General features: G+C 46.0%; 1 protein-coding gene across 5 annotated transcripts in view; it reads left to right on the plus strand.

Moving 5' to 3' along the window:
- Positions 1-23,582, plus strand: part of LOC129855340 (protein PRRC2C-like) — a 56,715-nt gene that overhangs the window by 14,173 nt on the left and 18,960 nt on the right. For 4 of the 5 annotated variants that reach the window (XM_055922883.1, XM_055922884.1, XM_055922885.1 and 1 more), the window contains exons 2-14: positions 7,005-7,174; positions 7,328-7,502; positions 7,658-7,905; positions 17,276-17,613; positions 17,807-17,886; positions 18,028-18,155; positions 18,266-18,353; positions 18,525-18,678; positions 18,804-19,605; positions 19,744-19,919; positions 20,111-20,405; positions 20,595-20,802; positions 20,943-23,474. In XM_055922883.1, the coding sequence (XP_055778858.1) occupies positions 7,060-7,174; positions 7,328-7,502; positions 7,658-7,905; positions 17,276-17,613; positions 17,807-17,886; positions 18,028-18,155; positions 18,266-18,353; positions 18,525-18,678; positions 18,804-19,605; positions 19,744-19,919; positions 20,111-20,405; positions 20,595-20,802; positions 20,943-23,474 (5,339 nt within the window). In that variant the 5' untranslated portion in view covers positions 7,005-7,059. The remainder of the gene's footprint in view (positions 1-7,004; positions 7,175-7,327; positions 7,503-7,657; positions 7,906-17,275; positions 17,614-17,806; positions 17,887-18,027; positions 18,156-18,265; positions 18,354-18,524; positions 18,679-18,803; positions 19,606-19,743; positions 19,920-20,110; positions 20,406-20,594; positions 20,803-20,942; positions 23,475-23,582) is intronic. The other variant, XM_055922887.1, reaches the window with a different exon arrangement.

The following is a 23,582-nucleotide window of genomic DNA, read 5'->3' on the forward strand; positions in this document are numbered from 1 at the left end:
GATCCAGAAGAAGATTGGGAGAATGTCAGATGAAACCAAAATATAACTTTTTGGTAAAAACTCAACTCGTCGTGTTTGGAGGACAAAGAATTCTGAGTTGCATCCAAAGAACACCATACCTACTGTGAAGCATGGGGGTGGAAACATCATGCTTTGGGGTTGTTTTTCTGCAAAGGGACCAGGACGACTGATCCGTGTAAAGGACAGAATGAATGGGGCCATGTATCGTGAGATTTTGAGTGAAAACCTCCTTCCATCAGCAAGGGCATTGAAGATGAAACGTGGCTGGGTCTTTCAGCATGACAATGATCCCAAACACACCGCCCGGGCAACGAAGGAGTGGCTTCGTAAGAAGCATTTCAAGGTCCTGGAGTGGCCTAGCCAGTCTCCAGATCTCAACCCCATAGAAAATCTTTGGAGGGAGTTGAAAGTCCGTGTTGCCCAGCAACAGCCCCAAAACACCACTGCTCTAGAGGAGATCTGCATGGAGGAATGGGCCAAAATACCAGCAACAGTGTGTGAAAACCTTGTGAAGACTTACAGAAAACGTTTGACCTCTGTCATTGCCAACAAAGGGTATATAACAAAGTATTGAGAAACTTTTGTTATTGACCAAATACTTATTTTCCACCATAATTTGCAAATAAATTCATAAAAAATCCTACAATGTGATTTTCTGGATTTTTTTTCTCATTTTGTCTGTCATAGTTGAAGTGTACCTATGAATTTTACAGGCCTCATCTTTTTAAGTGGGAGAACTTGCACAATTTGTGGCTGACTAAATACTTTTTTGCCCCACTGTATATATATATATATATATTTAAAAAAAGAAAAAAATACAGATGCCTGATTAACGTAAGTATTCATACTCTTTGCTATAAAACTTGAAATTGAGCTCAGGTGCATTCTTTTCCATTGATCATCCTTGAGATGTTTCTTCAACTTGATTGGAGTCCACCTGTGGTAAATTAAATTGATGTTTTTGAGATGCACACATCTGTCTATAGAAGGTCCCACAGTTGACAGTGCATGTCAGAGCAAAAACCAATCCATGAGGTCGAAGGGAATTGTCCGTAGAGTTCCGAGATGGGATTGTTTTGAAGCACAGATCTGGGGAAGGGTGCCCAAAACAATTCTGCAGCATTGAAGGTCCCCAAGAATACAATGACCTCCATCATTCTTAAATGGAAGAAGTTTAGAACCATCAAGACTGTTCCTAGATCTGGCCGCCTGACCAAACTTAGCAATCGGGGGAGAAGGGCCTTGGTCAGGGAGATGACCAAGAACTTGATGGTCACTGACAAAGCTCCGGAGTTCCTCTGTGGAGATAAGAGAACCTTCCAGAAAGACAACCATCTCTGCAGCACTCCACCAATCAGGCGGTGAAGTGCTCAGTAAAAGGAACATGACAGCCCTCTTGGAGTTTGCCAAAAACACCTAAAGGACTCTGACCACGAGAAACAAGATTCTCTGGTGTGATGTAACCAAGATTGAACTCTTGGCCTGTATGCCAAACGTCACATCTGGAGGAAACCTGGCACCATCCCTATGGTGAAGCATGGTGAAGCATGGTGGTGCCAGCATCATGCTGTGGGGATGTTTTCTAGCGGTCGGGATGTTTTCTAGCGGCAGGCACTGGGAGTCTAGTCAGGATCGAGGGAAAGCTGAACAGAGCAATGTACAGAGAGCTGTGATGATAACCTGCTCTAGAGCACTCAGGACCTCCGACTGGGGCGAAGGTTCACCTTCCAACAGGACAACGAACCTAAGCACACAGCCAAGATAAAGCAGGAGTGGCTTGGGACAAGTTTCTGAATGTCCTTGAGTGGCCCAGCCAGAGCCTGGACTTGAACCGGGTCAAACATCTCTGGAGAGACCTGAAAATAGCTGTGCAGCGATGCTCCCCATCCAACCTGACCAAGGTTAAGAGGATCTGCAGAGAAGAATGGGAGAAACTCCCCAAATACAGGTGTGCAACACGTGTAGCGTCATACACAAGAAGACACAAGGCTGTAATCGCTGCCAAGGGTGTTTCAACAAAGTACTGAGTAAAGGGTCTGAATGCTTATGTAAATGTAATATTTCATTTTTTATTTGTAGTACATTTCTTAACCTGTTTTTGCTTTGTCTTTATGGGGTATTGTGTGTAGATTGAGAAAAAAAATGAAATAATACATTTTAGAATTGTGCTGTAAAGTGAAGGGGTCTGAATACTTTCCGTATGCACTGTAAATGTGTCAAGTGCAGCATCTGGTTGCTCCTCATTACAAACCACAGGCCAACCAATATTCTTTACATCAACAACATAGGAATCACTACAATACTTATTATATAACCTCTTGTACACTATATTAGGTCCAGCCTTTGGAACTTTGGTTTTCCTAGATATGGCTTCTATATTGTGATCACTACATCTGATGGATTTGGATACTGCTTTTAAACAGAATTTCTGCAGCATTATTAAAGATGTGATCAATACATGTTGATTACTTCATTATTGTGCATTTTGTTGCTAACCTGGTATGTTGACCTGAACCAGGTTGCAGGAATGAGTTACAGTTTGAAACATTTTCTTGAGTGGGCAGCTTGATGATAGCCAGCAAATATTTCAATCACCCAGAAAATATACCTCTCTGTTGATATCATATGTATTTCACAAATGTTATCCAGATACTGACTGTTAGCACTTGGTCTATAGCAGCTTCCCACAAGAATGGGCTTTAGGTGAGGCAGATGAACCTGTAGCCATATTACTTCAATAGTATTTAACATGAGATCCTCTCTAAGCTTTACAGGAATGTGGTTCTGAATATAAACGACAATACCTCTACCATTTGGCATTTGTCTTTTGTGTAGATCTTATAACCATGTATTGCTTCCACTGTATCATCAAAGGTATTATCTAAGTGCGTTTCAGAGATTGACAGAATATGAATGTCATCTGTTACTAGCACATTTTTTATTTCATGAACCATGTTTCTCAAGTTACATACAGTGCCAGTCAAAAGTTTGGCCACACCTCATTCATGGGTTTTATTTTATTTTTAAACATTGTAGAATAATAGTGAAGCTTCAACTATGAAATAACACATATGGAATCATGTAGTAACCAAAAAAGTGTTAACCTCTCTTGGGCACGTGAGACGGTAGCGTCCCACCTCATCAACAGCTAGTGAAACTGCTGGGTGCCAAATTCAAATACAGAAATACTCATTATAAAAAGACAGAAAACAAAACATATTTTACATAGGTTTAAAGATGAACTTCTTGTGAATCCAACCACGGTGTCAGATAAAAAAAAAAATAAAAAAAAATTGCTTTACGGCGAACGCATACCGTAGGATTATTTGAGAACATAGCCCACTAGACAAATCATTACAAACAGTAACCAGCCAAGTAGAACAGTTACACAAGTCAGAAATAGAGATAAAAGTAATCCCTTACCTTTGATGATCTTCATATGGTTGTACTCAGCAGACATTCATTTACTCAATAAATGTTCCTTTTGTTCGATAAAGTCTCTTTATATCCAAAAAACTCAATTTTGTTCGCGTTTTCTTCAGTAATCCACAGGCTCAAACGCAGTCAAAACAGGAAAAAAAAAAATCCAAATTGTTTCCATAAAATTCATAGGAACATGTCAGACAATGTTTATATTCAATCCTCAGGTTGTTTTTAGCCTAAATAATCGATAATATTTCAACCGGACAATAACGTCGTCAATTTAAAAGGTAAACAAGAAACGCACTATCTCGGTCTCGCGCATGAAAAAGCTCTGTGACACTTTAGGGTCCACTCATTCAGACTGCTCTTACTTCTTCATTTTTCAGAATACAAGCCTGAAACAATTTCTAAACACTGTTGACATCTAGTGGAAGGCATAGAAACTGAAATTTGAGTCCTAAGTCAATGGATACTGTAATGGCATTGAATAGAAAACTACAAACCCCCCCAAAAAAACAACTTCCTGAATTGATTTTTCTCAGGTTTTCGCCTGGCAAATCAGTTCTGTTATACTCACAGACACTATTTCAACAGTTTTGGAAACTTTAGAGTGTTTTCTATCTAAATCTAACAGTTATATGATATCATATCTTCTGGGCCCGAGAAGCAGGCAGTTTAATCTGGGCATGCATTTCATCCAAAAATCCGAATGCTGCCCCCTACCCTAGAGAAGTTAAACAAATCAAAATATATTTTAGATTTGTGTTTCTTCGAAGTGGTTTGAGCTTAGTCCCACTATCATTTGTTTTTCAACAGTACAATGACCCAACACACCTTCAGGCTGTGTAAGGGCTATTTGACCAAGGACAGTGATGGAGTGCTGCATCAGATTAGCTGGCCTCCACAATCACCCGACCTCAACCCAATTGAGATGGTTTGGGATGAGTTAGACCGCAGAGTGAAGGAAAAGCAGCCAACAAGTGCTCAGCAAATGTGGAACTCCTTCAAAACTATTGAAAAGCATTCCAGGTGAAGCTGCTTGAGAGAATGCCAAGAGTGTGCAAATCTGTCATCAAGGCAAGGGTTGGCTACTTTGAAGAATCTCAAATGTAAAATATATTTTGATTTGTTCAAGACTTTTTTGGTTACTACATGTGTTATTTCATAGTTTTCATGTTTAAACTATCATTCTACAATGTAGAAAATAGTACAAATAAAGAAAAACCCTTGAATGAGTAGGTGTGTTCAAATGTTTGACTGGTACTGTGTTAGCTATTTTTAGCACTTTTTTTCTGGGATGTTTGATTGTTTTCATTGCTTTAAAAAAAATATATATATATATATAACTAGGCTATTTAGTTAAGAACAAATGTTTATTTACAATGACAACCTACTGTTCCTAGGCTAACTGCCTTGTTCAGGGCAGAATTACATATTTTTACTTTGTCACATCTGGGATTTGATCTGACAACCTTTCGGTTACTGGCCGAATGCTCTAACTGCTAGGCTATCTGCCGCTTTACTGGAAAGCTTAGCAGAAGTAGATGTGCTCATGCTATTAATGTTAGTGCAGGGTGAGCTACTCACAGTGGATGTCCTACTAGGGCACACCGCCTCAGTGCTAACAGTATAACTGTGTTTCATAGGCACATGATTACTGCATACAATAGCTGTAGGATTAGGTTACTTACGTTGTCTTCCAACGCCCCTGGGATAATGTACATTTGCTGAAGCGTTATGACAACTCAGCGACACAATGGTAGGGATTAGCTGAGCTAGGCTTGGGTCATTGTCTCAACTCAGCCTTATAATCTGTGAAAGGATCCAGTACCCCAAATGATTTGGGTGGATCCCATCCTCCTTATAAAACAAGTGTTTCTTCCCAGGAGCTGCAATAGTCACGTAGCCAGTTATGGGGGGATAAAAGTCTGCAGAAATGTTCAATGCCAGTAATTGAATTATTCTTCAGAATTGCTTCTTAAACAACATTTTGACAGTTTACATTTTCACCAAAATGTCCACATAGACACCTATTTTAATTAGAATAATCATTACCCCTTAATTTATCTAGAGAAATGTTTTGTGTTGGCTATATTGTTTGATGTAATTTAATACTCTAGGATTTAGGAAATAGCAGTTACAGGAAAAACATTTTTTTTAATCCTACTTCCTTAGGCCCAGTGGTGTAAAGTACTTCTGTAAAAATACTTTAAAGTACTTCTTAAGTAGTTTTTTTTGCGGTATCTGTACTTTCTATTTCAATTTTTTTACTACTTTTACTTTTGCTTCACTACATTCCTTAAGAAAATATTGTACTTTTTACTCCTTATATTTTCCTTGACACCCAAAAGTACTCGTTACATTTTGAATGCTTAGCAGGACAGGAAAATAATCAAAATACACCGAACATCCCTGGTCATCCCTATTGCCTTTGATCTGGCAGACTCACTAAACACACATGCTTTGTTTGTAAATTATGTCTGTGTTGGAGTGTGCCCCTGTCTTTCTGTAAAAAAATAAAATAGAAAATGGTGCTGTCTGGTTTGCTTAAAAGGAATTTTTTAAATTATTTATACTTTTAGTTTTGGTACTTAAGTACGTTTTAAACCCAACACTTTTAGACTTTTACTGACTTTTACTTGAGTCATTTTCTATTAAGGTATCTTTACTTTTACTCAAGTGTGACAGTTGGGTTCTTTTTCCACCACTGCTTCGATCTACACCAATACCAACTTGTCAGAAAATCCTAGGGAGAGGGGGACTGGAAATGACAGTAGGAGAGGAAAATAATGTCTTAAGGCTACTTTCTGTGTCCTTGATTGACTGTCCCTCTCTGGGGCACCTCCCACTGTGGCTCTGGCACACACAGGGGCTGAGGGTCTGGCCGGCCTGCCTTGTGGAGGAAGTGGCTCTGTTTCTTATCTCTCACTCACTCCATCCCTCTCCCAGCTCCTCTGCATTCTCAGCTGGCAGACGTCTGCTATCTCAGGGTGGCTAGGAAGTTGTGTGTTTATGCAAGTTTGCTTTTGCTCCTATACACTGAGTTTGCTCAACGCCTAGAGGAGATGTCCATTCAATTTCAGTAGATCTTTTTTTATTTATTTTTAAGTTTTGGATTCAAGATATCTGCTACAACAATTAGTGGTTCCTGAATTACCATTTGGGCATTGACTACATCATAATGTAGCAGTATTGTTTTTATATTTTCAATTTTATGTTTAGCTCACATTTAAAAGTATCTATTAAGGAGTCTGTAATAGAATACGTGTCAACGAATGTAGACAATAATAAAAGTATTTCTATAGCTTCAAATCTATTTTACAATCGATGTGGAGTGCCAAGATTGCTGTGCGGTGTCTTCAATACGCCCCCCCCCCCCCCCCCCCCCCCCCCCCCTCCCCCTCCCGCCGGTCATCCAGGGTTTATACACATTATTGGTTAACCCTGTTGTCTTGTGGGAGGTTGGCATGAGAACACGACATGCCCCATCAATCTGCAATGAGTAATAATAAAACCAGACTCATCAATGTTTAAATAAAGTTTTTGATATTTTATTGCAGGAGGCTGGTTCTGGAGGTGAGACCGGAGGACCAGACTCAATGAGTTTCCAGCGAAATGTCAGAGAAGTCAGGGCAGAGCACCAAGGCAAAGGATGGCAAGACCAAGTATGCAACCCTTAGCCTCTTCAACACATACAAGGGCAAGTCTCTGGAGACCCAGAAAACTGCAGGTATGCTCAAGCTAAACACACTCACTCACATACACACTTCATGTCTGCCTCAACTTGTCCAGGGGCTAGGGGTCGATTTGGGATTGCTATAATAAATTCTGCTTCTAGCTTAATGTCTAATAGTTCTACGCCCTCTCCTCTCCCTCGGTCCAGTTGCTGCCAGACATGGGCTCCAGAGTTTGGGAAAGGTTGCCGTCAGTCGACGCATGCCCCCCCCTGCCAACCTGCCCAGTTTGAAGGCAGAGAATAAGGGCAACGACCCCAACGTTAACATCGTCCCCAAGGACGGCAGTGGCTGGGCCTCCAGACCTGAGGGAGGAGACGATAGGTGAGACACCAGGGCTGCCCCTGAAAGAAATCTACACACACTATTACCATGCCTGTCCTCAGGTTGTTTCTCAGCCCTAATGATGATAATAATAATAAAAAACTACTTCTCTCCACTATCTCTTTCTCTCTCCTCCTCTTTGTTGTGTGTATCAGGCAGTCTGAGACCCCCCCTCCCCAGCCTAAGCCCGCTGCCCCCCAACCCCCAGAGGTCTCGTCATCTATAGGGGGCAGCAGATCCTGGGCCAACAGCAAGCCACCACCACAGCTAGAAGGAGGAGCCCCTCGTGTGAGCAGCCAGTTCCACCAGGAGTTCCCCAGTTTGCAGGCGGCTGGGGAGGCGGAGAAAGGGGAGGGGCAGGAGGAGGAGCCTTATGGACCTGGTCCCAGCCTCAGACCTCAGAGTATGAACACTCACATAATCACACAGGCACATTCCCCAGTTTCAGTCCTCAGAACATGAGCATTACTCCTTTCTACCTGCTACTCATGGACCAAACTTCCTCACCCTAAGGTTGTTACTCTACAACAGAAATGACTCACCTGTGTTGTCTTGTGTTGTCTCTCATCCAGGGTGGGAAATTAACACCCACCACCTGCAAAATGCAGGTAGATTTTGGCGTTGGTGGGTAAGAATGTCTATTTCACCAGCCACGTTGGCGCGTGGTCACACAGAGCATTTGGGAACAGTCTATCAATTTAATTGACCCAAAAGGATACTTAATCAAATCAAATTTATTTGTCACATACACATGGTTAGCAGATGTTAATGCAAGTGTAGCAAAATGCTTGTGCTTCTAGTTCCGACCATGCAGTAATATCGAACAAGTAATATAACCTAACAATTCCACAACAACTACCTTATACACACAAGTGTAAAGAAATGAATACGAATATGTACATAAATATATAAATGAGTGATGGCCGAACGGCATATGCAAGATGCAGTAGATGGTATAGAGTACAGTATATACATATGAGATGAGTAATGTAGGGTATGTAAACATTATATAAAGTGGCTATTAAAAAGTTGATTACATACATTTTTCCATTATTAAAGTGGCTGGAGTTGAGTCAGTATGTTGGCAGCAGCCAGTCAATGTTAGTGATGGCTGTTTAACAATCTGATGGCCTTGAGATAGAAGCTGTTTTTCAGTCTCTCGGTCCCAGCTTTGATGCACCTGTACTGGCCTCGCCTTCTGGATGATAGCGGGGTGAACAGGCAGTGGCTCGGGTGGTTGTTGTCCTTGATGATCTTTTTGGCCTTCCTGTGACATCGGGTGGTGTAGGTGTCCTGGAGGGCAGGTAGTTTGCCCCCAGTGATGCGTTGTGCAGACCTCACTACCCTCTGGAGAGCCTTCCGGTTATTGGCGGAGCAGCTGCCGTACCAGGCGGTGATACAGCCCGACAGGATGCTCTCGATTGTGCATCTGTAAAAGTTTGAGTGTTTTTGGTGACAAGCCGAATTTCTTCAGCCTCCTGAGGTTGAAGAGGAGCTGCTGCGCCGCCTTCACCACGCTGTCTGTGTGGGTGGACCATTTCAGTTTGTCCATGATGTGTACGCCGATGAACTTAACTCTCCACCCTCTCCACTACTGTCCCGTAAATGTAGATAGGGGGCTGCTCCCTCTGCTGTTTCCTGAAGTCCACGATCATATCCTTTGTTTTGTTGACATTGAGTGAGGTTATTTCCTGACACCACACTCCAAGGGCCCTCACCTCCTCCCTGTAGGCCGTCTCGTCGTTGTTGGTAATCAAGCCTACCACTGTAGTGTCGTGGTAATCAAGCCTACCACTGTAGAAAACTTGATGATTGAGTTGGAGCCGTGCATGGCCACGCAGTCGTGGGTGAACAGGGAGTACAGGAGAGGGCTGAGAACGCACCCTTGTGGGGACCCAGTGTTGAGGATCAGCGGGGTGGAGATGTTGTTACATACCCCCACCACCTGGGGGCGGCCCGTCAGGAAGTCCAGGACCCAGTTGCACAGGGCGGGGTCGAGACCCAGGGTCTCGAGCTTAATGACGAGTTTGGAGGGTTCTATGGTGTTAAATGCTGAGCTGTAATCGATGAACAGCATTCTTACATAGGTATTCCTCTTGTCCAGATGGGTTAGGGCAGTATGCAGTGGGATGGCGATTGCGTCGTCTGTGGACCTATTGCGGCGGTAAGCAAATTGGTGTGGGTCTAGGGTGTCAGGTAGGGTGGAGGTGATATGATCCTTGACTAGTCTCTCAAAGCACTTCATGATGACGGAAGTGAGTGCTATGGGGCGGTAGTCATTTAGCTCAGTTACTTTAGCTTTCTTGTGAACAGGAACAATGGTGGCCCTCATGAAGCATGTGGGGACAGCAGACTTGGGATAAGGATTGATTGAATATGTCTGTAAACACGCCAGCCAGCTGGTCTGCACATGCTCTGAGCACACAGCCGGCGATTCCATCTGGGCCTGCAGCCTTGCGAGGGTTAACATGTTTAAATGTTTTACTCACGTTGGCTACAGTGAAGGAGAGCCCGCAGGTTTTGGTAGCGGGCCATGTCAGTGGCACTTTATTGTCCTTAAAGCGAGCAAAAAAGTTGTTTAGTCTGTCTGGGAGCAAGGCATCGTGATCCGCGACGCGGCTGGTTTTTCTTTTGTAGTCCGTGATTGACTGTAGACCCTGCCACATACCTCTCGTGTCTGAGCCGTTGAATTGCGACTCCACTTTCTCTGTACTGACGCTTAGCTAGTTTGATTGCCTTGCGGAGGGAATAGCTACACTGTTTATATTCGGTCATATTTCCGGTCACCTTGCCCTGATTATAAGCAGTGGTTCGCGCGTTCAGTTTTGCGCGAATGCTGCCATCAATCCACGGTTTCTGGTTGGGGAATGTTTTAATAGACGCTGTGGGTACAACATCACCGATGCACTTGTTAATAAACTCGCACACCAAATCAGCGTATTCGTCAGTGTTGTTCGCCGCAATGCGTAACATATCCCAGTCCACGTGATCGAAGCAATCTTGAAGCGTGGAATCCGCTTGGTCGGACCAGCGTTGAACAGACCTGAGCGCGGGAGCTTCCTGTTTTAGTTTCTGTCTATAGGCTGTTAGCAACACAATGGAGTCGTGATCAGCTTTTCCGAAGGGAGGGCGGGGGAGGGCCTTATATGCGTCACGAAGTTAGAATAACAGTGTTTTAGGGTTTTGCCAGCCTGGTAGCACAATCGATATGCTGATAGAATTTGGAGAGTCTTGTTTTCAGATTAGCCTTGTTAAAATCCCTGGCTACAATAAATGCAGCCTCGGGATATGTGGTTTCCAGTTTACATAGAGTCCCATGAAGTTCTTTCAGGGCCGTCAATGTGTCTGCTTGGGGGGGGGGAATCTACACGACTGTGATTATGATCGAAGAGAATTCTCTTGGTAGATAATGCGGTCGGCATTTGATTGTAAGGAATTCTAAGTCAGGTGAACAAAAGGACTTGAGTTTCTGTATGTTGTTATGATCATACCACGTCTCGTTAATCATAAGGCATACACCCCCGCCTTTCTACTTACCAGAGAGATGCTTGTTTCTGTCGGCGCGATGCGTTAAGAAACCAGGTGGCTGTACCGACTCAGATAGCGTGTCTCGAGTGAGCCATGTTTCCGTGAAACAAAGAACGTTACAGTCTCGGATGTCTCTGGAATGCTACCCTTGCTCGTATTTCGTCTACCTTGTTGTCAAGAGACTGGACATTGGCGAGTAGTATACTCAGGAGCGGTGAGCGATGCGCCTGTCTACAGCGTCTGACCAGAAGACCGCTCCGTCTGCCCCTTCTACGGCGCCGTTGTTTTGGGTCGCCGGCTGGGATCAGATCCATTGTCCTGGGTGGTAGGCCAAACAGAGGATCCGCTTCGGGAAAGTTGTATTCCTGGTCGTAATGTTGGTGAGTTGACGTTGCTCTTATATCCAATAGTTCCTCCCGACTGTATGTAATAAAACCTGAGATTACCTGGGGTAACAATGTAAGAAATAACACATAAAAAAACGAAATACTGCATAGTTTCCTAGGATCGCGAAGCGAGGCAGCCATCTCTGTCGGCGCCGGAAGTTAGCACTTTACACTCCTGGAAATTGGCCTAAATAGTTAGGGTAAAATTGAAATGTTTCTTACAGAAGAAATATGCATAACAATAGTAGCAATTGAAAGGGAACAGTTTGGAGATAATGGGAGAATGATTAGACCAAGGTGAGGACACAACACTTTACCTGACACAAGTCTGAATCCAAACATTACACTGTTGATTTGATGTGCATTTTAACTTTTCGCCTCATTTGTTGAAAACTAAATATGAAAATACTCTGGATACATTCAGTAACATAATATTTCCTGGAATATGTGGGGCAAGTGCAACATTAGACAAATAAATTACAATGGTTTGAGTGAGCGTACTAATTGGTATCTGTAAGTGGCCACACACCTCAAGTGTGCACAGTTCCTAAGTAATTTCCATGCACTTTTGACTCAAATAAGATTCAACTACACTGAGTGTACAAAACATTAAGAACACCTTCCTAATATTGAGTTGCATCCCCCTTTGCCCCTCAAAACAGCCTCAAATTGCCAGGGCATGGACTCCACAAGGTGTCAAAAGCGTTCCACACTTAAATATTTTGTTTTGACCATTCACCCTCTGTTTGGCACGCACGCACACACACACACACATACACAATCCATGTCTCAATTGTCTCAAGGCTTAAAAATCCTTCTTTAACCTGTCTCCTCCCCTTCATCTACACCTATTTGAAGTGAGTTTAACAAGTGACATCAATTTTGGATTATAGTTTTCACCTGGATTCACCTGGTCAGTCTCTTTTATTTATTTTTTAGCTCTCCTAGCTGTGCCATTGGAAAAACTAGCGCAAGTACACTTGTTTTTCTTTTGTTTGGAACACAACCCTGCTTTCCCACCATCACACAATTACTGTTTACGCAATCCAAAAACAGTCCATTATAAATTGCAATCTGGAGCAGGTGGGCATCATTTGGAAACCTGTTATTTTGCCAACATGACTAGCCAAATGATAAAATACGGTATTAATGTTAGGCTTTCACAGTGCAATTCAGGGAAACTGATCATTTGGTGCGCATAGAAAGGAGTCTTGAGTGCATTCAGGTGCGTGTGCCGTTGTACATTTTTTCCAACAATAGACAAGCACAGGCTCATTTTGTTCAAAACAACCCAGGATATGACATGTCATTTTTTAAACTGTACATCAAGAATAGTGATCATTAGCGTTGACACTGTATATGACATGAGTTTATGATATGGAAATGTGAAGTGCACATTTGGACTCACGGTTGTTTGCTTGTATGACATCTACGCGGTATTTATAATCCTCAACATCTCACCTTTCAAAATACATACAGTGCATTTGGAAAGTATTTCGACCCCTTGACTCTTTCCACATTTTGTTACGTTACAGCCTTATTCTAAAATGTATTTAATAGTTTTTTTCCCCCTCATCAGTCTATGCACAATACCCATAATGACAAAGCAAAAACAGGTTTTTAGACATTTTTACAAAATTATAAAAAATAAATAAAAACTGATCACATTTACATAAGTATTCAGACCCTTTTACTCAGTACTTTGTTTAAACACTTTTGGCACCGATTCCAGACTCGAGTTTTCTTGGGTATGACGCTACAAGCTTGGCACACCAGTATTTGGGCAGTTTCTCCCATTCTTCTCTGCAGATCCTCTCAAGCTCTGTCTGGTTGGAAGGGAAGCATTGCTGCACAGCAAATTTCAGGTCTCTCCAGGGGATTCAAGTCCGGGCTCTGGCTGGGCCACTCAAGGACATTCCGAGACTTGTCCCAAAGCCACTCCTGCGTTTTCTTGGCTGTGTGCTTAGGGTTGTTGTCCAGTTGGAAGATGAACCTTTGCCCCGGTCTGAGCTCCTAACCTGCTCCAGAGCGCTTTTCTTCAAGGATTTCACTGTACTTTGCTCCGTTCATCTTTCCCTCAATCCTTACTAGTCTTCTAGTCAATGTCTCTGAAAAGCATCCCCACAGCATGAGGTTGCAGCCACTATGCTTCACCATAGGGATGGTACCAGGTTTCCTCCAGATGTGATGCTTGGCATTCAGGCCAAAGAGTTCAATCTTGGTTTCATCAGACCAAAGAATCTTGTTTCTCTTGGTCTGAGAGTCCTTTAGGTGCCTTTGGCAAACTTCAGACGGGCTGTCGTTCCTTTTTCGAGGAGTGGCTTCCGTCTGGCCAGTCTACCATAAAGGCTTGATTGGTGTAGTGCTGCAGAGATGGTTGTCCTTCTGGAATATTCTCCCATCCCCACAGAGGAACTCTGGAGCAACTATGTTATTGATGACCTTCAATGCTGCAGAATTATTTTGGTAACCTTCCCCAGATCTGTGCCTCTATGGACAATTCCTTCGAACTCATGTCATGGTTTTTGCTCTGACATAGACAGGTGAGTGCCTTTCCAAATCATGTCCAATCAATTGAATTTACCACAGGTGGACTTCAAGTTGTAGAAACATCTCAAAGATGATCAATGGAAACAGGATGCGCCTGAGCTCAAATCCGAGTATGTTAGCGAAGGGTCTGAATATTTATTTGAGGTATTTCTGTTTTTAATTTGAATAAATTTGAAAACATTTCTAAAAACCTGTTTTTGCTTTGTCATTATGCGGTATTGTGTGTGTGTGTGTGTGTGTGTGTGTGTGTGTGTGTGTGTGTGTGTGTGTGTGTAGATTGAGGAAAAACATTTATTGAATCCATTTTAGAATAAGGCTGTAATGTAACAAAATGTGGGGAAGTCGGAATACTTTTCAAATGCACTGTAGTCCGCTTAATTTACAGCATTTCCCTCACTCAAACCACGTTTCCATCTTCAGTTTTTATGCCAGTAAAGTCGTGACAGCTGTGATGGAAACAGGAAGTTGCACAGCTATTTTCAGGTCTTTCCAGAGATGTTTTATCTGGTTCAAGTCCGGGCTCTGGCTTGGCCACTCAAGGACATTGAGACTTGTCCAGAAGCCACTCCTGTGTCGTCTTGGCTGTGTGCTTAGGGTCTTTGTCTTGTTGAGCATGGAACACTCCAAAAACCTTTAATTCATGAACTTTTAGTTAGTTATTTATTATCATTAAAACATTAAAACACTTTTATTGTTCTCCTAAATGTATTTGTGTTCTCCTAAATTTCAACTTAGGAGCACATGTACTTCTTGTAAAAAAAATACATTCAAAAAATGTCAGTGTAGAGCCCAAAGCTATAATAATAATAATAATAAGCCGTATCACTCAGCATTTTGTCAGGCAATTTTTTGATTCTTGATGTTTAGTTGTAGAGCTGTTTATCTGTGTTTACTATTGTATCTGAATTGTTTATTTTAACATACATGGGTTAACCCCTTAACCCCTATAAAGTTTTTATAGTTCCGTACCCCTTCAAACATTCAACCTCCAGCTGCGTACCCCCTCAAGCACCAGGGTCAGCGTACTCTCAAATGTTGTTTTTTGCCATCATTGTAAGTCTGCCACACACATACACCATACGATACATTTATTAAACATAAGAACGGGTGTGAGTTTTTGTCACAACCCGGCTCGTGGGAAGTGACAAAGAGCTCTTATAGGACCAGGGCACAAATAATAGTCAATAATTTTGTTCTTTATTTATTCATCATACATATAAAACTTGATTTGTTCATCGAAAATTGTGAATAACTCAACACAGGTTCATGAGAATGGTGTGCTTGAAAGGATGCACATAACTCTGCAATGTTGGGTTGTATTGGAGAGAGTCTGTCTTAAATTATTTTCCACACAGTCTGTGCCTATTTAGTTTTCATGCTAGTGAGGGCCGAGAATCCACTCTAACACAGGAACGTGGTTGCAAAGGGCATCAGTGTCTGAACACTGCGTTTTGCCAAAGCAGGATACTCTGAGCGCAGCCCAATCCAGAAATCTGGCAGTGACTTCTGATTATATTCCGTTTTCACAGATCCGCTTGTTGCAATTTTGATGAGGCTTTCTTGTTCAGACATCGGTAAGTGGACTGCAGGCAGGGCATGAAAGGGATAAAGAATCCAGTTGATAACCAGCGCACTTCTGTATGTTGTAAAAGTGTTACATGGTCACTGCCCATATCACTGCATAATGAAGAAAATATACAAGAGTTCAGAGGCCTTGCTTTAACAAAGTTCAGGGGCCTTGCTTTTACCATTTTCACTGTAGTATGCAAAACGTCTTTCAAGCTGTCAGGCATTCCCTTGGCAGCAAGAGCCTCTCGGTGGATGCTGCAGTGTACCCAAGTAGAGACGGGAGAAACTGCTTGGAAGCGCGTTACCACGCCACTATGTCTCCCTCTCATGGCTTTTACGCCATCAGTACAGATACCAACACATCTTGACCACCAAAGTCCATTTGATGTCACAAAGCTGTCTAGTACTTAAAACATATCCTCTCCTGTTGACCTGATTTCCAGTGGTTTACAGAGAGGATGTCTTCCTTAATTGACCCCCCATAAATGTAACAGACATTTACTAGGAGCTGTGCCAGGCCCGCCACGTCTGACTTATCCAGCTGTAACGCATACAATTCACTGACTTGTATGCAAAGCAGTAATTGTTTCAAAACATCTCCTGCCATGTCACTGATGTGTCGTGAAACAGTGTTGTTTGATGAAGGCATTGTCTGTGTAGTTTTTGTTTGGCCTTTTCCCCCAGCATTGTCCCAGCCATATCCGCGGCTACAGGAAGAATTAAGAATCTCCACAATAGTTAGGGGCTTGCCTGTCCTAGCCACTCGGTAGCTCACCATATAAGACACTTCTAGACCCTTCTTATTAATAGTATCTGTTGCTCTTATACATGTCTTACTACTCGAAAGTCGTCTTAATTCTCGCTCAAAAAACTCCTGTGGCTTATTTTTCAAATTGGCATGTTTTTGTTTCTAAATGTCTGCGCACGAATGAAGGTTTCATCGAGTTGAGGGAGTACTTTTGCACATATAACACACTGTGGCTGAGGAAAGGCACTACCAATATAAGTGAACCCCAAATCAATGTAGTTCTCATCATATTTGCACCTCCTCCACCATTTGTAGAATACCTACAAGCATTTGAATATAGTGTGGGAATAGGGAATCCGGACATACTGTAGACACATTTAAAAGTAGGTGTAGATGCATGACGCGTTTGAAATTCCATGATCAGAACTCTATGATCAAAATACTAAAGCTGCATGAGCTGTCAAGTCTAGACACGGTCTCAGATATAGGACAGACACTTCAGATTTTTTTTGGGGGGAAACTATCAGTTGTTCCATTGCAGTTAATCTGTTATTCAAAGCTTTTTGAATGGGCTAATAGCAGTAAGGTCTTTCAAATGTTTTTTTTTTATTATTATTTTTTTTTTTTGTACTTCAAGGGGTCTTAAAATTAAAAATCAAATGGGTGAATGAGCCTTGGTATAACCTTAGAACAATTCCATGTAGCTCTACCCCGGCTTAGACTGTTATGGGTTAAAAGACTTGGGTAACAAACATTTTATTGAATTGAACTATATACCACATTACTTCTTACTAGTAATACATTTCCTGTTTTAGGAACATTCTAAAGCATAAACGAACCCAAAAAATATTACAAAGCATCGTCATCCATCGATTTTGTGTTTTTTTGTTGTGCGTAATTATGGCGAGAAATATTTACTATTTTACCTTGTAAAATATCTGAGTGGCTGGTGGAACAAAAAGTTAATTTTCCACCGTGCTCTCCTCTCCTAGATGTTGGTAGTTGGCGAGAGGGCGGGGGCAGGAATCTGACCACAGGAGCCAGCCCTTCTGAGATGGACAGCCGTGGGCCAGAGGAGGGAGGGTCGGCTTTCAGCACCCCCTCACCCCCTGGGGAGGCGGAGGAGGGGGGCAGGGTGCCCCCTAATGAGAAGGGAGAAGTCAGGGAGAGGCTGCCCCTGTCTGTCCAGCCTGCACCCCTCTCCTCCCAGTCCCAGCTACAATCATCCTCCTCTGTGCCTGCCCAGCCTAAACTCAACGGGGGCCAGCAGGCCTCTGCCGGGGTGCCTCCCCAGTTCCACCCCCAGTTCAGGGGCATGATGCCACCTTATGTAAGTGATGGAATGAATGGTGTATTGATTTCTAGGGTTATTGATTTTATTTGGGGTATAAAGAGACATGGAATTACTTACCTGATATGGGATGTTGTCTTGTTGCTAGAAGTATAGTTTTTAGTTTGCCAGAAATTTTTATGACTTTGCAGAATAGGATTCGCCTGGTAATGGCCTTGTGTTCCTGTTCTAGATGTTCCACGCGTACCCCAGAATGCCCTTTGCTCCAGTGCCAGGGAACATAAGATACCCTGTTCCACAGGATGGAGCCAGGTGAGTACACACACACTCATAAACACACACACTGCTACATCCCTACACACTCATCATTATTACCACATCACTTTGAGTTCATAGACCTCTCTTCATACAGTCCCCAGTGGACTGACGCTCCTGTGTGTGTTGTGTTCCCAGGAGGGTCCGTCCCCAGCAGGGCCCCCCCCAGGCCTGGCTCAAGGATCCAGACAGACCCTCCATCATCAGCGCCACAGAGCTCAAAGAGCTTGACAACCTGGACACTGAAGCTGACGAGGGCTGGGCTGGTAATACTCATCTGTATTTATACATAACCATTTTTTACATGAAGTTTTATTAGCATTTCATTTAAACGCCATGTAATGGTAACCCTCATCTCTCCCTGTCTGTTATCCAGGAGCTCAGATGGAGGTAGACTACACAGAGAAACTCAACTTCAGTGACGATGAGGAGAACCAAGCCGCCAAGGGGAAAGGAGAAAACTGGTGAGTCTCACTGAGGAAGGTGCTTCCTTTTCTGCCTCACTGTCTGGATGTGACAGACTGGGTTTGACCTGGGTTATCTGTACTCCTTGAGACTGTTAGCCCGCTGAGCTTAAGCCTAGGCATTACCATGTAGCGCTAACAAACGACTAATCATCATGCTCGCTCTCTCAGGGAGTGGATCGGTAAAGTGAAGCGGATGAGGCCGCCACGCCCCTCAGATGGCCAGGAGGGCAGCAAAGGCTCATGGGTAGATGGAAGGGACCCCAGGGCGCCCTCCCCAGGCACTATGGGGCAGTACAAGACCGGCCCACCACAGGACTACCAGGTGAGGCTGAGTATCTTTGGCTTGATGACGGAGTCCTGGACTGATGCGCGCCATCAAGAACTTTACTATACGAGTTCCTTTTGGATGTTAGAGAACTTATGTCATATCTCTTTCCGTCTCTCCAGGGTCAGCCAGCTGGGCGCTTGGTAGGCAGCAGAGCCCCTCGCGTGGTCAAACCCCCCACCGCAGCTCCCTCTGGCGAGGAGGATTCAGAGGCCTGGCGCCAGCAACGCAAGAAGCAGGACTTGTCGGAAGCAGTAGAAAGAGCCAGGCGGAGGAGAGAAGAGGAGGAGAAGAGGATGGAAGAGCAGAGACTCGCCGCCTGCGCAGAGAAACTCAAGCGCCTTAACGAGAAACTCCGCCCAGCAACAGAGGCCACGTCCGTCCCTGCCCCAGAGACAACCAATGAAGAGATGAGAGCTGTGTGTGAAGACACACCCCCTTTGTCTGTTCCTCCCCCCATCTCCAGCCCTGCACCTTCTCAGGCTGGCCCTCTCCCACAGCCCCTGACCATACCAGCCCCTCTCCAAGACAGAGAGAGGATGGAAAGAGAGAGGATGGAAAGAGAGAGGATGGAAAGAGAGAGGATGGAAAGAGAGAGGATGGAAAGAGAGAGGATGGCAAGAGAGAGGATGGCAAGAGAGAGGATGGAAAGAGTAGAGCCTAGTGCGGAGGAGAGTCAGTTTGTGCCTCGCCAGCCCAGCCCTCCAGTTCAAAGACCAGAGTCCATACCCCCAGAGCCTCAGCTCGGAGAGGGCCCCCTAGGTGAGGTGGGTCCCCTAGGTGAGGTGGGTCCCCTAGGTGAGGTGGGCCCCCTGAGCGAGGTAAGCCACCTGAGTGAGGTAAGCCCCCTGGTGGATGAGAGCCAGACTGAGAGACTGATTCCCATGCCTATCCGAGAGTACTTCAGCACCGATGAGAGTAGAGGTGAGCCCCCTGGCAGAGCCCTGTGTTTGCACCAACATAAATGAACCAGTTGCTTAACCTCCCACAGTTTCACTCCCAGCAAAGCAACACTTTCTATATATTTCAATGAATGACTGACTACTGTCTCTCTCTCTCTAGTGGAGGAGCGTGTGCCCCTGTCTCTGCACCGTATGGACCCCCCCATTGGAGAGGACACCCCGGTGGCCCCCCCAGACCTGGAGGGAGAGGCAGGGGCTGCCATACGCCCCTCTCTCACCTCGGGATACTCCAAACAATTCCAGAAGTCTCTGCCCCCACGCTTCCTCAGGCAGCAGGTATTGGATTGGCGTTGCTTAGATTTTTTTTATACCCAATGTCACATCCAAAGTTCCTCGTGGGAAAAGTCAAGTTACCAAATAAAGTTAAATTCCATCTCTGGACTATGGAATCCTGAACTTTTAATGTTGTCCATGTTATTTTGAAGAGAAATGCCCTGAATCCAACTCTTACCTCTCTTTCCTTGCAGGAGCAGATGAAGCAGCAGCAGTGGCAGCAGCAACAGCAGCAGGGTGGTGGAGGAGGAGGAGGTGGTGGTGGGACTGTGTCCCCATCAGGAGGAGGTGCGGGTGGAGGAGGAAGTGTAGCTACCCCCCAGCAGCAGCACCGCTCCCTGTACCAGCCTATTGGCCCCCCTCACCATCAGCAGCACCTGGCTAACATGGGCTTTGACCCTCGCTGGCTCATGATGCAGTCATACATGGACCCCCGCATAATGTCTGGAAGACCACCGCTCGACATGCCAAACATGCACCCTGGACCTGGTACGGAGATAATGATATACTGATACGTGTGTGTTTTCAGAGTTTTAGTTTTGCTTGTCTTCTGTGGGTGTTGTTGCCCTGTGTGTGTTTTGATGTAAATAGACATATATTTATAGTAGCCTATACTGTATATAAACTGTAAACGGTAATAATTTTGACTGGCCGTCCCCTTATCTATCTTGTCTCCAGGGCGGATGGGTCCTAAGCAGATAGTTCGTAGAGAAGCAGGGGACAAGTCCAGCTCCAGTTCTGACTCCTTTGACCACCTGACCAGGCCAATACGGGACCACAGTCTCCCCTGTGAACCACGTACGTTGTGGGGGTCTGACCCGTACGCACAAACTGATCCCCTAACCTCTGTCACTCCCCCTAAAGGATGGGAGGACAAGGACACCAGGTGAGTGGACAACACACCAAGCAGGCTGCATCTCAGTACACACCTGGTTTCCTCACCTCCACAGGGCATATGAATGAGAGGCAGCCACTTCTGTTGTTTGCAAAGTTTTTGATTAAAACATCTCTCTCGCTTTTCCCCAGGTTGGACTCTGGGTTGGAGCTGGACCGAGGTTCACCAGTTATTTACCCCAGCCAGGATATCAGTCCTCTTGAGCCCCGCAGCAAGACTGACTTCTTCAGAACCCCCACAGAGCCCTTGTCAGGGTTTGGTCCGGGCCCCGAGGAGGCTCCAGGATCCCTGCAGACAGAGAGAGGGCCTGGTGAGTCCCCCTTTGAGCCAGAGGAGCCTTGCCTGCCCACTGGAGAGGAGGTTGAGGCTCTGGGACAGGCCATGCTACAGAGGACCATCTCCCAGGGCTCCAGCCACTCACTCAAACTGGACGAGCCTAGGTTCGACAGCCTCCCCTTGGGCACAAAGACACTTGAGCTCCAGGATGCAGGGGAGAGGCCAGGCCCAGACGAACTGAATCCTAGGAAAGAGCCTTTCTCCCAGGCTGCTGTGGCCAACAACAGGCCCAACCCTCCATGTGACAGCCTCCACAAGCCAGAGAAGCTGCCCTTGTCAGCCCCTAGCAAGCAGAAGGCTGAGTTGCGTTTGGGAGGGAGGTCAGTGGCCGGCCGGAGGGAAGGGCCAGGGAGTGAGAGGCCTGTACGCAGGTCTGGACCCATTAAGAAACCTGTACTCCGAGACATGAAGGAAGAGAGAGAGCAGCGGGAGGAGAGAGAACGACACAGAGAGAGAGGGGAGAGACCCAATAAGGAGGAGCGAGGAGGAGCAAAAGCTGCCTTCGCAGCTTCTGCTGTGTCTGGGGCCCCCAGGGACAGGCCCCAGGGAGAAAGAGAGAGGGACAGGGAGAGGGATGGGAAGAGGGAGGCCCCTGAGACTGAGGAGGGGTCTATGAATGGCCCCCAGAGATCCAGAGACACACAGGCCCTATCAGGAGCACAGACACCAGCCTCCCAGGACAACAAGACAGACAAACCAACAACCAATGATAAACACCCTGAACCTAAACTATCCTGTAGGAAGGAGTCCAACCTACCTCCAAGGGCCTACCGCCGTGAGGAGAGGGAGAGAGAGAGAGAAAGGGAAAGGGATCGGGAAAGAGAGATGGAGCGGGACAGAGAGAGAGACTGGCCGGCTGATGGTTTTCGAGCCAGAGGCAGAGGGGAGTACTACTCGCGAGGACGGAGTTTCCGGGGGACTTACAGTGGTCGAAATAGAGGTGGCCGGGGTCGTAGTCGAGGGGAGTACCCTTACCGGGAGCCACGCTCGCGCTCAGACCTCCCAGCCGCCGGTGGCGGCATTGCCTTCCGCTGCTGTCGTGAAGAGAGCGAGACGCGCAGCGAGAGCTCCGACTTCGAGGTGATGCCCAAACGCAGGAGGCGCCGTGGCTCCAATACCGAATCAGAGAGTGAAGGAGGACGGGAGTCCGCTAGCGACACGGGGGCTTCAGACCGTGAGCCCAGCGCTAAACCACCCCGGCCGCTCCGCAGGGAACTACCAGGAGAGCCCCGCTCCGGACCACACAAACCTGGCTTTGGACCCCCTCACCTGGGAGAGAAAGGAGGGCTCAGGGGAGGAGACGAGGAGGGTAGGCCCAAGCCAGGCTTCCTGCCCAAAGGAGAGCCGTCACGGCGGGGGAGAGGGGGCCTGTACAGCAGGCGAGGGGGAACCAGGGAGAGAGGAGGTCCTAGGTCAGCTCCTCTCAGACGACCAGGAACCAGAGAGTTGTCCTCCCAGTGGCCCTCAAGACCCATGGAGACCTTCCGCCCTGAGGACACAGAACCCTCATCACGCTACGACAATCGGGACACCCACTCTGACCGGCGGCCTGTACGAGGGGACAGAGACCGTCCTTTCGAGGTGAAGAAGTTTGGTGAGGGGGGACCACAGAGTAGCAGAGACAGAGAGAGGCCCCGTCGTCCTCGTCCAGCCCGACCCCCCAGACAGGACAAACCCCCCCGCTTCCGGAGGCTGAAAGAGAGAGAGGCTGCCGTCTTGGCTGGAGGAGAGACAGGACCTGTACCCACCTCCACTGCCTCCCTCCCAGCCTTAGTGCGTGCCTCTGGGCCTGGCCCTGTCTCCCTGTCCCCTACCCTCTCCAGAGCTTCAGGGACCCCTGTCACCATGCCTGTAGAGGGGGGACCCACAGCCGCTGACCTGAACCTGACCTCTGACCCAGCCCTGCCTGATGCCACCCCTCCCACCACCTCTGCCATGGGCACCAAGTCACCTGACTTTTCCAACCAGAACTCTTCTGACCAGGCCAACGAGGAGTGGGAGACGGCGTCAGAGAGCAGTGACTTTAACGAACGGAGAGAACGAGAGGAGAGGAGGGGAGCGCTGGAGGCTGCTAACGCAGCTACCCAGCCCTCGGCCCCAGCCCCCCTACCCCCTCAAGGCTCAGCACCCCCCAGTAGGACCCCCACTGAGGGAGGGATGACGCCCAAACGCGAAGCAGCGGGGCCTGCCTGGGCCAGGAGGAGTTTCTCCAGTCAGCGTCCGGTGGAGAGGCAGAATCGCAGGGGGAACAGCGGACCCAAACCAGGCCGTGGCTACACTGGGGGGAAGGGAGAGAGGAGAGGAGGGGCCAAGGCTGGACGCAGAGGGTGAGTCATACACAGTGATTTGGTTTGGCCTTAAGTCTTATGCCTTTACTGTTTGCATGTTAGATCTACTCACGGTTAACATAATAAACAATATCATATTAAACAACC

Source organism: Salvelinus fontinalis, chromosome 5, assembly GCF_029448725.1.
Source record: "Salvelinus fontinalis isolate EN_2023a chromosome 5, ASM2944872v1, whole genome shotgun sequence".
Taxonomy (NCBI): Eukaryota; Metazoa; Chordata; class Actinopteri; order Salmoniformes; family Salmonidae; genus Salvelinus; species Salvelinus fontinalis.